Below are 12,865 nucleotides of genomic sequence, written 5' to 3' on the forward strand. Positions count from 1 at the left end.
CCTGCCAAGTTTTTCCAGCATTTTCCATTTTTATTTCACAATACAAAGCACTGGAGAGGAAGAAGTCATTCTTGACTTTGAGGGACTGCCTAAGAGGAAGATCTGTGTTGTGCGTGGCTATTTAGTTGGAACCAATTTATATCTTTCCACAAGTCACTCCCATTATTTTCTAACTCTACTGCTCTTATCAGTGGTCCTAATTATAGTTACTAGACATTGTTGAGCAGGCCATGTCATTCATGTACCTGCCACACAACTCCCAAATCAGACACTATTCCAAGCTGTGCAACAGGAAGGTATCATCAGGCAGATAGAGCAAGAGATTCAGGATGTGCTCACAGCCTTTTTAGCAAACATGCAACATCCCCACCGATTCTTGGGAATTCTGGCCTTGGGGCGCTTAAAGTGGAGAGGGGGCATTCAGGATGGTATTGAGAGCCTCAAGTTCACGCATCAGGAACACAAAAGCCCAGATAATGGCAGGAGTATAGCAGCTCACAGCTACCACCCAGCAGCCCTGTCAGGCACCCTTGCCCCAGAGCAGATGAGAGTCACTGTTGATCCTGAAGGACCAAAGACAATAAAATCTGATACCAAAAGTAACTGCAACACTGTCAGTCATTAATACAAATTGAAAACAACTGGGATCCAAATATTATTATTATTGGTAGGAGTGGCTATCACACTTTATAAAGGAAAAGTTAAAATTTCATAGCTCCATGTTGTCTATTACCGTCATGCTAAATGGGATATATCTGAAACAAGAGACACATGCAACTGCAGATGCTTAAATCTGAAACAAAAAAAGTGAAGTGTTGGAAGAACTCAGCAGGTCAAGCAGCATCTGTGGAGGCAAAGGGACGGCCAACGGTTCAGGTTGAGGCCCTGCATCAGGGCTGAGAGTGTAGAGGGAAGTCAGTATGTAGAATTGAGACCGAGGGGTAAGACAGAGGCTGGTAGGTGAAAACAAATGGTGGTGAAGGCAGGGAGGGACAGTGGGCAGATGGAGTGAAGAGGGGGAGGGGGAAGGGAAGGTGAACCAGGGAGAAGAGACTCAGGTGGATAGCTAAGTGGCTGATGGGATCAGGTAGGGGAGGGTAGTAAGTAGGTAACTGGGTGGATGTGTGTAAGGAATGGAAAAGGTGAACAAAAGGGAAAGAAACCCTGGGGGGACTGGTAGGAATGGGAAAGGAACACAATAGGTGTGGGTTAACTGAAACTGGAAAATTCAATGCACAGGCCATTAGGCTACAGGCTAGCTAAGCAGAACACGAGGCTTTGTTCTTCTAGTTTGCATTTGACCTTACCATGGCAGCACAAAAGGCTGAGGATAAACAGGTCAGTATGGGAAGGGGAAGAGTTGAAATGGCATGCAACCATATGTTAAAGATGGCCATTATGGACAGAGTACAGGTGCTCTGCAAAGTGGTCACCTCATCCACATGTGATCTCGCCAATGTAGGGGAGGCCATATTATGAGCCAAGTGCAATAGACCAGGTCAGAGAAGATGCACATGTATCTCTGCATCAGCTGGAAGAGCAGTTTAGGTCCCTGGATGGTGGTGAGTGAGGTGGTGTAGGGATAAGTGTTGCACCTCCTACAGGTGCAGGGGAAAGTGCGAGGAGATGAGTGTGAAGGGATGAGTGGACCAGGAAGTCAAGGAGAGAGCGGTCCCCATGGAAAGCAGAGTGGGGGGGGGGGTGGGGGGGGGGGGGGGTGGAAAAGGTGACTGGTAGTGGGATCCTGTTGGAGCTGGCACAAGTGAAGTTTGGTATATTGGATGCAGACACTAGTGGGGTGGAAGGAGAGGAACAGGGGAACTCTCTTTTCTGTCGGGGGGGGGGGCTGCAGAAGGTGCAGGAAATGCATCAGAGCTCCAACAACTACAGCAGAGGGGAAGCCACATTACCTGGAGGAGGAAGACATTTCAGGAGTTGAGTGGAAAGCCTCATCTTGAGAATAGATGCAGCAGCAGACATGGAGAAACTGAAAGAAAGGGATGGCATCCTTACAGGAGACAGGGTGGGGGGAGGCAATGACAAGATAGCTGTGGGAGTCCACAGATTTATAGTAGACAGCATCAGATAGTTTGTCTCCGGTGATGCAGAAAGGACGTCCTGAAAAGGAAGAAAGTGTCAGAAATTCTCCACTAATACTGGAAAGCCAAAGGCAAACTAGAACAACATCTCATATTCTACTTGAGTAGCCTACAACCCAATGTTCTAAGCACTGACTTTTCTGGTTTCAGGTAACCCACACTTACTGCTCCTTTCCCACTCCCACCAGACCACCCGGGTTCCCCCTCAGTTCCATCACCATTTTCCCTCCATTACTTAGACTCATTAACTTTCTGCACATCACCCACATACTATCCAGCTGGGTTCCTCTCAACCTTCCTATCCCCTTCTTCGCCTGGTCCCATCTGCCCATCATCTGTCCTTTATCCAGTTTCACCTGTCACCTACAAGCTCAATCTCCACCCTCCCCCACCTGGTTCCATCTACCTAATTTTCCCCCCACCTTTGTTTCCACCTATCAGCCTCTGTCTCACCCCTCCCTCTCACTGCAATATACTGGCTCTTTTCACTCGATGTTCTCAGCCCTAACACAGGGTCTTCAACTGAAATGTTGATCATTCCTTTACCTCCACCAGGTGCTGTTTGACCTGCTCAGGTTTTTCCAACAATTTGTTTTCACATTTGAAACTGTCCTGGTAGCTCAGAACTGGACATCCATAAATACCACCACAATCTGTAACCTCGTGGACTGCCATGTATCTCATTCTACAAACACAATTAAGCCAGGAGACAAAACCTGGTTCAATGAAGCAGGCAAAAGGGATTATAAGAATAACCAGGCAAACCTAAAACTGAATTGCCTCTCTGGCCAAGTTTCAACATGCAAATGCAGCATATTCATGATAAGCAAAATCAGCATTAACAGTCAGACCCAAGAAATTCTACAACCAAATCGATCAGCTGAGAGCCCTGTAGTCCTACCACATTTGACCACAAAGGGTAGAGGACAATCAGTTAGTCGGAGGAAATAGCTCCAAGAACATTCCCATGCTTCACCACAGTAAAACCCAGTACATGCAGGCTAAAGACATAGATGTGCACCCTTCAGTATAAAAATTCTCAGCTTTGAGGTCCTCACCAACTCAGAAACCAATCTTGGACCAGAGGGCCATCAATCAGCTGATCTGATTCAATGCTGACAACTTGTACTCTATAACTAGCCTTGCCACTAGCCAAGATGTTCCAGTATAGTTTTAATACTGGTATCTACTCAATAGTGTGGAAAACTGCACAGGTTATAGCCTGAACACAAAATGAACAAGTCCAATCTGGCCAATTACAGATTCATTGTTGTACTCAGGATTAAAACAATAAAAATTGCTGTTAGCCGAGGTGGAAAGAGGCACTTAATAACCAATAAGTTGCAGACTGATGCACATTTTGGGTCTCACCAGAATCACTTGACCCCAGGCCTACTGCCTCAGTCCAAACATGGAGAAGAGCTCAATAAAAAAAAACAAATGACTATTCTTGACGACAAGGAAGCATATGAACAAATCTTGCTGGAGTCACTCCTAGTACATAGAAACATGATTGTAGTTATTGGAGTTCAATTATTTCAGCCCAAAGACCATGCAGTGTTCTTAGCCCAAACACCTTCAGCTGCTTCATCAATGGCTGCCTTCTACAGAAGGTTTTTTTTAAACAGGAGGGGTCAGGAGTTTGTTCACTGATAATTGCATGATGTTTCACAACTCCTTGTAAAAGGAAGCAGCCCATGCCTGCATGTAGCAAAAACCTAGACAACAGTCAGGTATGGGCTAATAAATGAAATATACAGGCGACTCCCACATTACAGGGCTGGGGGTTGTGTTTCTAGAAAATGGTCCATAATCCACACCTTCTGTGCATGTGTCAAAAAAACATGAGTTGAAATAAAAAAAATTTTAAAAATTGTAATTATATACTCTTCCCCCCCACTCCATGTAAATTCCTGCAAGAGCAAATTTTATTCTGTATCTTAAATTTTTTGGGTAGTGCTCTTGCAGAATTCACAAATCAAACTTCCATTACCCAATCAGCCATAGTGCAGTGGTTGCATGTAATATCCATCCCACACAAATGCCAGGCAATGGCTATTATTGACAAGAGATAATTTAACCATTTATCTTTGACATTCAATGATGTTAGCTTTGCTAAGCTTCCAAGCAACAACATCCTGAGGATGGCGATTGACCAGAAACTTAACTGGACTAGATACTGAAATACCACTCCTTTAAGAGGACAGAATTGAGCTCTCCAGCCAAGAATAGGGATAAAATACTTTTCATTTGCCTGGATGAGTACAGACTCAATAATACCCAAGAAGCTTGGCAGCACCCAGGACAAAGCAGCCCAATGACTGGCACCTCATTCCACCACCCTCGACATTTATTCCCTCCACCTCCACTGATCATTGGCTACTGTTTATGGTAAATGCAATACAATTACTCCAACACCTCCCAAACCCACAACCTCTATCTTCAAGGTAGAAGGGCAGGAGATACAAGGAAATATCATAATCAACAGGTTTTCCCACAAGCTGCACAGAATCCTGACATGTAAATATATTTGCAATTCCTTCATTATTGTTGGGTGCAATTCTTGAAATGCACTGTAGACTTCAGAGGTTCAAGGAGGTGGATCACCACCACCTTCCAGATCACTAAAAGAATGGTAATAAAGGCTGCTCTTGCCAACAATACCTACATCCAACAAATAGAAATAATTCTGGGCAAGTCTGTACATAATATGTTCGTATCACCCAATAAGAAATAAGAATTCAGAATTGCATCGAGTTTCAATGAGGGTAACACATTTGATATTGTCCATGTGGGTTTAAGCCCAACATTTGACAAAGCCCCACATAGCTTTTACTTTCCAGATCAATCTGCTGATGGGATGCAACAGAAAGAGGCAAGCTGTTTCAAAAGCTAGCTCAGTGGAGAAATCAATGGGTATTTTTAATGACAAGTGCTGCCCATAATCTTTGATACATTGGTAAATTGGTAATTAGACAATGACCTGCGTCCTGGGGTTTTAAAAGAAGTGGCTGCAGAAATACAGGACTCACGGATTATGATGCTTCAAGATTCACTAGATTCTGTAAAGTCCAAGAGGTTGGAAAACTGCGCATATAATATCCCCATTCAAGAAAGGAGGGATATAGACTAGTTTTCTGCTTTCTATCATCATTGGGACAATACTGGAATCCTTTAACAAGGAAGTAGCAGGACTTCTGGAAAGTTATAATATGATCAAGTATAGCCAATGATTTTGCAATCGGGAGGTCACGTTTGAAAAATTTATTACAATTTGTTGAGCTTGTAACGAGCAGGGAGGAGAAAATGGAAACAATGTGTATTTAAATTTCCAGAAAGCAGCTGATAAGTTGCCAGATAAAATGTTACTGCTCAAAAAGAACTCAAGGCATTGAAGTTAATGCAAGCATGATAAAGGATTGCCTATATAAAAAAAAACTGAGTTAGAAAATAGATACTAGTGGGGATGCCACAGGGATCAGTGCTGGAACCTCAACTACATCTAATCTGCATTAATGACTTATATTTACAAAACGAGTGTATTATAGCCAAACTGGCTGACCACAGCAAAATGTGAGAGGACACAGCCTGAAAAAGGATATAGGTAGGTTAAGCCAGAGGGTAAAAGTTTGGCAGATGGAGTGTATCATGCAGAAATGAGGTTACCCACTTTGGTGGAAAAAAACAGAAACAGAATATTGTTTAAATGGAGTGAGACTACAGGATGCTGTTGAACAGAGATCTGGGTGCCATCATTCATGAAACAAAGTTACCATACAGGTGCAACAAATAATTAGGAAGTCAAATAGAATGTTGGCCTTTATTGCCAAGGGGAAGTAATATAAAAGTAGAGTAGTTTTGCTGTAATTGCACAGGGCATTGCAAGACCACTAGGAGTACCAAATACAGTTCTGGCCATTTTATTGAGATATACATTTACATTGGAAGCAGTTCAGAAAAGGTTCAGTGGGTTAATTCGCAGGATGCGGAGGTTGTCTTATAGCCCTGAGGACTAAGCTGGCTGTAGTTTGGAAGAATGAAAGGTGATTTTATTGAAACAAAAGATGATGAAGGAGCCTGACAAGGTGGAATAAGGAACCATAAATGCAGAAAAAGGGGTCACCCATTTAAGACGGAGATAACGAGGAATTTCTTCTCTCAGGGGGTCTTCAAAGCTTTGAATTCTTTGTCCCAGAGAGGGGAATTGAACCATTAGAATTGAAACTGAATCATTCAAGGCCAAGGCAGACAGATTTTGGATCAAATCGGGAATGGTTATGAGTAAAGGAAGGAAAGCGGAACAGAGGCCAATCAGATCAGCTGTGACATTATTGAAAGGTGGAGCAATCTCAAGGGACCACATGGCCCCCACTTGCTTTTAAATTCTTAAATGACTTGATATATCAGCTATGATTAAGATGCGTACCGATGATACTAAATTGCCATTGCAGTTGATAGTAAGGAAGCTTCAGGTTGCAGCAAGACATCACAAGAGTTTAGATGGACAAAAAAGGGAAATGGAGTTCAATCCAAAGAAGTGAGATAATGCATTTGGGGAAGGGAATAAATGATAAATGTAGAGAAACTGACAGATTTTGGTGTGGAAATACACTGAAATATAGGTAAATTAGATAGTCAAGGTGGCATCCAGGACATTACCCTTATTGGCCAAGGCAAAGAATACAAGAGCAAACAGAACTAGATAAAATGTTATTTAGACCACGAAGTATAGTGTACATTTCTGGTCACTATTCTATAGAAAAGGATGTGATAGCACTAGTGCAGGTGGAGAATAGATTTACAAGGATGTTCTAGTGTTACTGCTCATTCCCTCCAGACCACAATACCACCTCCTTCCAATATGAATATGGAACAGGACCTTGGAAGAATCTGGGTTGGTGATGGAAGAATCTGGGATGAAGGCTGAAAGATACGATTCTTTCAGGGCTCATATATACCTGTTTTTAAATAAATTTTGGCTGAAACAATGGCCATTTCCCTCTTTTACCTACTTCAAAATACTGTTATAAGACCTTTCAGATCCACTTAAGTATTACAATTTTAAATGTGTTGTTGGTATTCCACTTGCTTCTGAAATTTTAACTCCTTTTCCAACAGTACCTCAACTTAGGTTTTTGTGCTCAAGTCTCTGAAATGAGATTTGCAGAGGTAAGTGCAATACCAACAACAAATTTAAAACTAATCTATAATGATGTATTTCACTCAAAATTAAATCCTGTCATGCACTGTTCAGTCTTTCCAGATGTTATTTTCATTAATGGAATCTGTTTTTCTACATAATCCCTCCACCACTGAAAATATGCAACAGGTCTGACTCATAGACAAAACTATCTAATAGAAAAGCAGCTAACCAGTGAACATCTCACCTTCCACAATCCACAAATTGCTCAATTGCCAAGTGAGGGCTTTATGCTAATCATCATGTAGCACATTGGAGGTCCCACAACCCATGAGCTGACCTGGCATAGAACAATACTGTTTGGTGCAAAAATGTTTGCTGCTTTCTAATTAGACAGCATGACATATCTCCCTTCCCTGCTTCCAAATATAAACTTTGCTCTAAAAGCATCAATATTTGTTTCAGGATTGGTGACTTCAAGGTGAAAGTATACCTATTCCTTTCTCCTCAGATGATGCTCCTTCCCTGAAGATCTGTTGTCCCACCCTCAAGCCTCACCTTTAAAATTTTCCATTCTCTCTCACTCCACCTGTGTCATATCAAGATATCCACCATTCAATGAATAATTCCCCATTTGCTATATTTCAAATATGACCACAATTCTGCTTGCGCTCTTATTTCACTCCTGTCCATCCACCCTCCATCTCCTCCTCCACACAAGCTCAGTTCCACCCCAGCAAACTTGTCATTTCTACATTTATGGTCTCAACCACTGACTATATTGTATCCTCATTTCCACCATCCACATTCTCTTTCAACCGCAACCTGTCTCAAGTCATTATAGCAGTTGTTTTAAACCTCCCCAATACGCAACCTCTGAATTATAATAGGCATCTATCTGCCATGATACCTATGCAGGTGATTATTTGGTCGATCAATTCATCCTGTGACCTTGATACCTTGGTCCTCTATTTCAAAAATAAACTTACTTTCCCACAAACTGGTCATTTTTCCTGCTATGACTAGTCTTCATTTCTCAAATTCAAGGATTGCAGATTTGATTGTGTCCAGAAAAATAGTTTAGCAATTTAACAGCAGACATAGTTCAACCAAATTAAGCTCCAATGGCCCCTCTCCCCTCTGAAAAACCATCACTCCAGAACTATTCCAGTGAACAAGGGTAAACCCATTCTTTTCCCCTTTCAATCACTTTCTTATAATTTTTCCACAACTGCCTACACCAACAAGTACAAAGATAGGTTTCATTAAAATCAAGATCTGTTCAAGTGCTTGGGTTGCACTGCCAACTCCATCTATCACCACATATTGTTATCTAATGTATTTTTCCCACTAAACTGCTAACAATCAATATCCCTTCTTGTCCAGCAATCCAACTGACACCATACAACTTTTGCCTTCTTCAGTGATATCCCTAGTTCCTTATAAATCATGTCCAAGAAGTCTACTGATTTTTCTGACCTTATAAACTACCATTACAAACCCAAATTTCCACTTCTTCTCCAAGGCTCCTGAATGCATAGCTGTCTCCCAAATTCTTGACATCTTGCCTCGTGCAGAAGCCACTGCAATTTAGTGCCAAAGGACTCGCACAAAATTGCAGGGCCATCTATCAATTCCATCTACCAAGGCCATAAATTATCAACTCTGCAAGTGTAGTGCACTATCCTTTGTAGTCCACCTCAAATCTTTCTTCAGTCTTTGCTATACCGACTACACCATCCTCCTCTTCCATTAACTACCTTTGTCAATCTAGACAATGCCAGACCAGCTCCACTTATGGCTTTTCTTTCCACCTCATCTATTGGTATCCATCTTTGTCTCCCCTTTCTGCTATATCCTTTAACCTTTAGATTAGCAGCCAAGCCGTCACCCATTTGAGTGTGTCTTCTGAAGTTCACTCTAAATCCAGAAGTCAACTCTATGCAATTCAGCAAATCATGTGTCAATAGATATTTTCAGAGCTCTGTCAGCATTACAACCAAGGCTTAAAAAAAAACTATCATTCACTTTAAAGAAAGAAAAGCAATAGAAAGATCTGATTATCGACCATACATTTTAAAGTGCAATGGTGGTGAAAGAACAGAAATAGTATGTTATTTTATGTGCATACAGTTTACAATTACAATATAGAAGGATTCCCTGAAGTTTAACATCACTGCTTGTTATGAGTGTCAAGCCAATCTGCTGGAAGGGCAAAATGTCAACAAAATTTTAACATTTTATATGGGGTACAATGAAAATGGAGTTGCAAAGAAACTTAAAGAAGCAAGCTCATTACAATGAAATACACATTAAAAAAAAAATCACATCAGTAGTTATTCTGGTTGACATAAGAGAACAAATTCTGATGAAGACCATTTAACCTAATTATATCATCATTCCCTGCATACCTACACTTTCCCCACAGTATTCAATTTTCCCTTCAATGATTGTAGGTTATGCACCTGTAACTCTATAAACATATTCTAGTTATTAAACAAGCTGACCAATTGATTTTTCTTGTGGAAAAGCTAATTGAAAATGCTCAAAGCTTCTTTCAAAGGCTTAACGTAGAGAATTAACAAGTAATTCTTAAACAACTTTCATTTATATAACTGGCTTAAAATGTCTCAAGAAAATATTTAGAAATAACCAGATACTGGGCAAAACAAAATGTAAACATTAGGATACATGACAAATAATGATCAAAGAGGTAAGTTTTTAAAAGAGAGTGCCAAGATTAGAGAGAGAGAGTGTTGGTGATGCAAAAAAAAAGGTTCATGGAGGGAACATCAGAACTTAGGGCTTACACTGCTCAAAGTGTGGTTACCAATGCTGAGATGAAGGAAGTGCAAGATACTGAAGTTTATACATTGCAGACTTTGCTTAGGAGGTTGAAACAAGGCTACAGAAGTCAACCCAAACACCATCCATACTTGTACCTAAATCAAACTACAAAACTGATTAATGCACTCACATTTAAACCCAATTTACATAACGATTGACAGCACAAAAATTATAAAGCAAACACTTTGCAGTAACTGTGATTGCTACACGATGAGCTAAATGGCCCTCTTGTGCTGTAATCATGCCTTTATTCTATTGTACAATAAGTAGGAAATTGATGGAGGAGATGTTTAGTTGTTTATATATAGGAAACTGCATTTGGCTGTGGACATTATAACAGTATTTTATTGCTCAAATTTTAATGATACAAAGTTAAAAGACACTATTTAAATGCAAGTCTCTTTTTGTCATTTCACAGGAACACAAAAATATTCCAGTTATCATTACCACTTGTCAAGACATGACCATAACAAAGATATGTACATCTTTATAATGGTACCCTCTCAAATATACAGAAGTGTGTTTTCATAAGGAAGTCACACCACACTTCAAGAACTAAAAGCACAAATCAAAAATCTATTGCCACATATTTTACGGTAAAATTTAGATAGAAAGATTGTAATGCAACATCTATTGAAATTACATACAAGAATCACCCTTCAATGTTATAGTAACTGAATGTGTTATTTATGTTTCAAATAGATTTAAACAAAGTCTAAAATACCTAACAGGTATTTTTAAAAACTTTCATGGTATTTGGATAATTGATCACTGCTTTGGGAGCCTTCAGTACAAATAGCTTGGACCAGAAAATTTTCACAGGTTATTTTCAAGAAACTAAATCCCCAAACAAATCAAATAAAAATGCCTGAAAAGACATGTTTCAAGATAAAAAATGATAACTAACTTTATTTTCAATTACTGAAAAGCATACTCCCCAACAGTAGTGTAAACATGTCCCATAAGAAGCCAATGAAAATAGAAACCAATTGCGACATAATTAAAAGTAAATATTTCTCCAGAAAGCTCTAAATAAAAAAGTGAATGAGATCCAAACGATGTATTTGTGGTAGTAAATACACAAACTCCATGATCGAGAATATAAACAGTTGGAGCCATCCTGAAAGGCATTATCAGCTTGAATAAATAATTGAAACAATTAAAAGTTTGCTGATGCATTAAAGGTATGGTAGTATAATATAACCGAATTGTATTACGACAACTACTTCACTAGTGCCTTTTCTGTCCTGACAAGGAAGAGTAATCTTAAATTCGGTTTATGAAAATGGTATGGTCCATTTAAAGCTATCAAAACAATGCGCTTTTTGAATCACATTATAACGTCGCATATTAATGCAGAAGATAACAGTACAAATCTCTAGCTTATCCGAGAGATTATTCTTATTATTTGAGAAAATTAATTTGATGAACCACTCCTTCACAAGAAAGCACAGTATCATTCAGATGCAAAAGACTACATCGAGTCATTGCAGCGTTTTCAGTTTTACAATTCGTTCTTAATTTCAGTTTTTGAAAAAGTAAATATAAACGTCTACATCGCCAGGTCCACCACATTAAAAATCGTTCAAAAATAAACATGATTTGTTTCTGGATGCAAAGCTTATATATTCTATTTAAATTCAATTCAGAATTGTTTTAGTGGACATGTAAAAAATAAATCGGTTTTGCCCAGTAATCCATTGGAAGCAGACGGAGGCCTGTCTTGTAAATCCACGAATGAAACCATAACCCAAGACATCATTTTCTAAGTGCAGTTTTATTTCTACTTTAATCTACGTTTAAAAGACACTTACTTGCCAATCACTTCACACAGCTCATACACATCTTCAAACAGGACGTCGTCGTCGGCCATGGTCGATAATTAAAAATCAGAAAATTTAAGAATGAAAATTCAAAGTTAAAAACTCTTCAATCGGGGAAATTAATAGAACTGTTCCCGTGTAGATCAGTTGAAGGATTCAACACATAGGAAACAATGAAAAATTTCAGCCGCCGCCGATGAAGCCAATTTATACTGAAACAGCCGAATAGAGCAGGCTGATGGGCTCCGCTATCCTTCTCACGACCCCACCTTCTCTTTCTCACTGGTTTAAAACCCTGATAATCCACAGTCCAAGGCTCCTCGTCTCGGGATGCTGCTGCTCCCTCGAAGCCCAGGCCGAGCCCCAGGAATTATTTGCATGGAGGCAAGGGCTTTTTTATATTGCACACCCGCCGTTATTTAGACCATTTCACCACTTGCCCCCGCCGTGCGCTGCGATGTTGGCCCGCCCCCTTTCGGTATGCCGCTCACTTGAACTCCGCACTCAGTCGGCGGCGGCGGCGGCAGCGATGAAGATCCAGTCGGCGGCGGTGCTTCGTCGAACCGGAACCCACCAATCACCGCTCGCTCACTCGCTGGCCGCACTCTGGATGCGTCAGCACGAACCTAACAGACAGAGGTACCTTTGCGCAGGCGTCGCAGTGGAGACCTGCCCTTCACGGATCGTCAATGCGCATGCGTCTCAGTGGCAGACCTACCCTTCGGGGACCAATAGTACGCATGCGTTAACCGGGATTCTTACTCTACCTGCCCTGAGTACGTGGTTGTTTGTCATCATCGGAATTATATTTCTGAAAATTAAATAGTTTAGGGGCGTTACATGGTGCAGCTCCAAGTAAAAAAATATATAGCATCCTTATATTACTGAGATGTTTCTTATGATCCTTGGCAAAAGAAATTTGACATTGAACCACAAATTAGAGTTATAGAGTGAGA

General features: G+C 40.4%; 1 protein-coding gene across 1 annotated transcript in view; it reads right to left on the reverse strand.

The window, feature by feature from the left end:
• The window catches only part of caska (calcium/calmodulin-dependent serine protein kinase a), a 234,084-nt gene extending 221,579 nt beyond the window's left edge, over positions 1-12,505 (reverse strand). Inside the window, 1 exon segment of the mRNA XM_052013430.1 lies at positions 11,901-12,505. Coding sequence (XP_051869390.1) covers positions 11,901-11,959 — 59 coding nt within the window. The 5' untranslated portion in view covers positions 11,960-12,505.
• Between the last annotated feature and the right edge of the window lie 360 nt (positions 12,506-12,865).

The sequence above is a fragment of the Pristis pectinata genome, chromosome 4 (assembly GCF_009764475.1).
Source record: "Pristis pectinata isolate sPriPec2 chromosome 4, sPriPec2.1.pri, whole genome shotgun sequence".
Classification (NCBI taxonomy): domain Eukaryota; kingdom Metazoa; phylum Chordata; class Chondrichthyes; order Rhinopristiformes; family Pristidae; genus Pristis; species Pristis pectinata.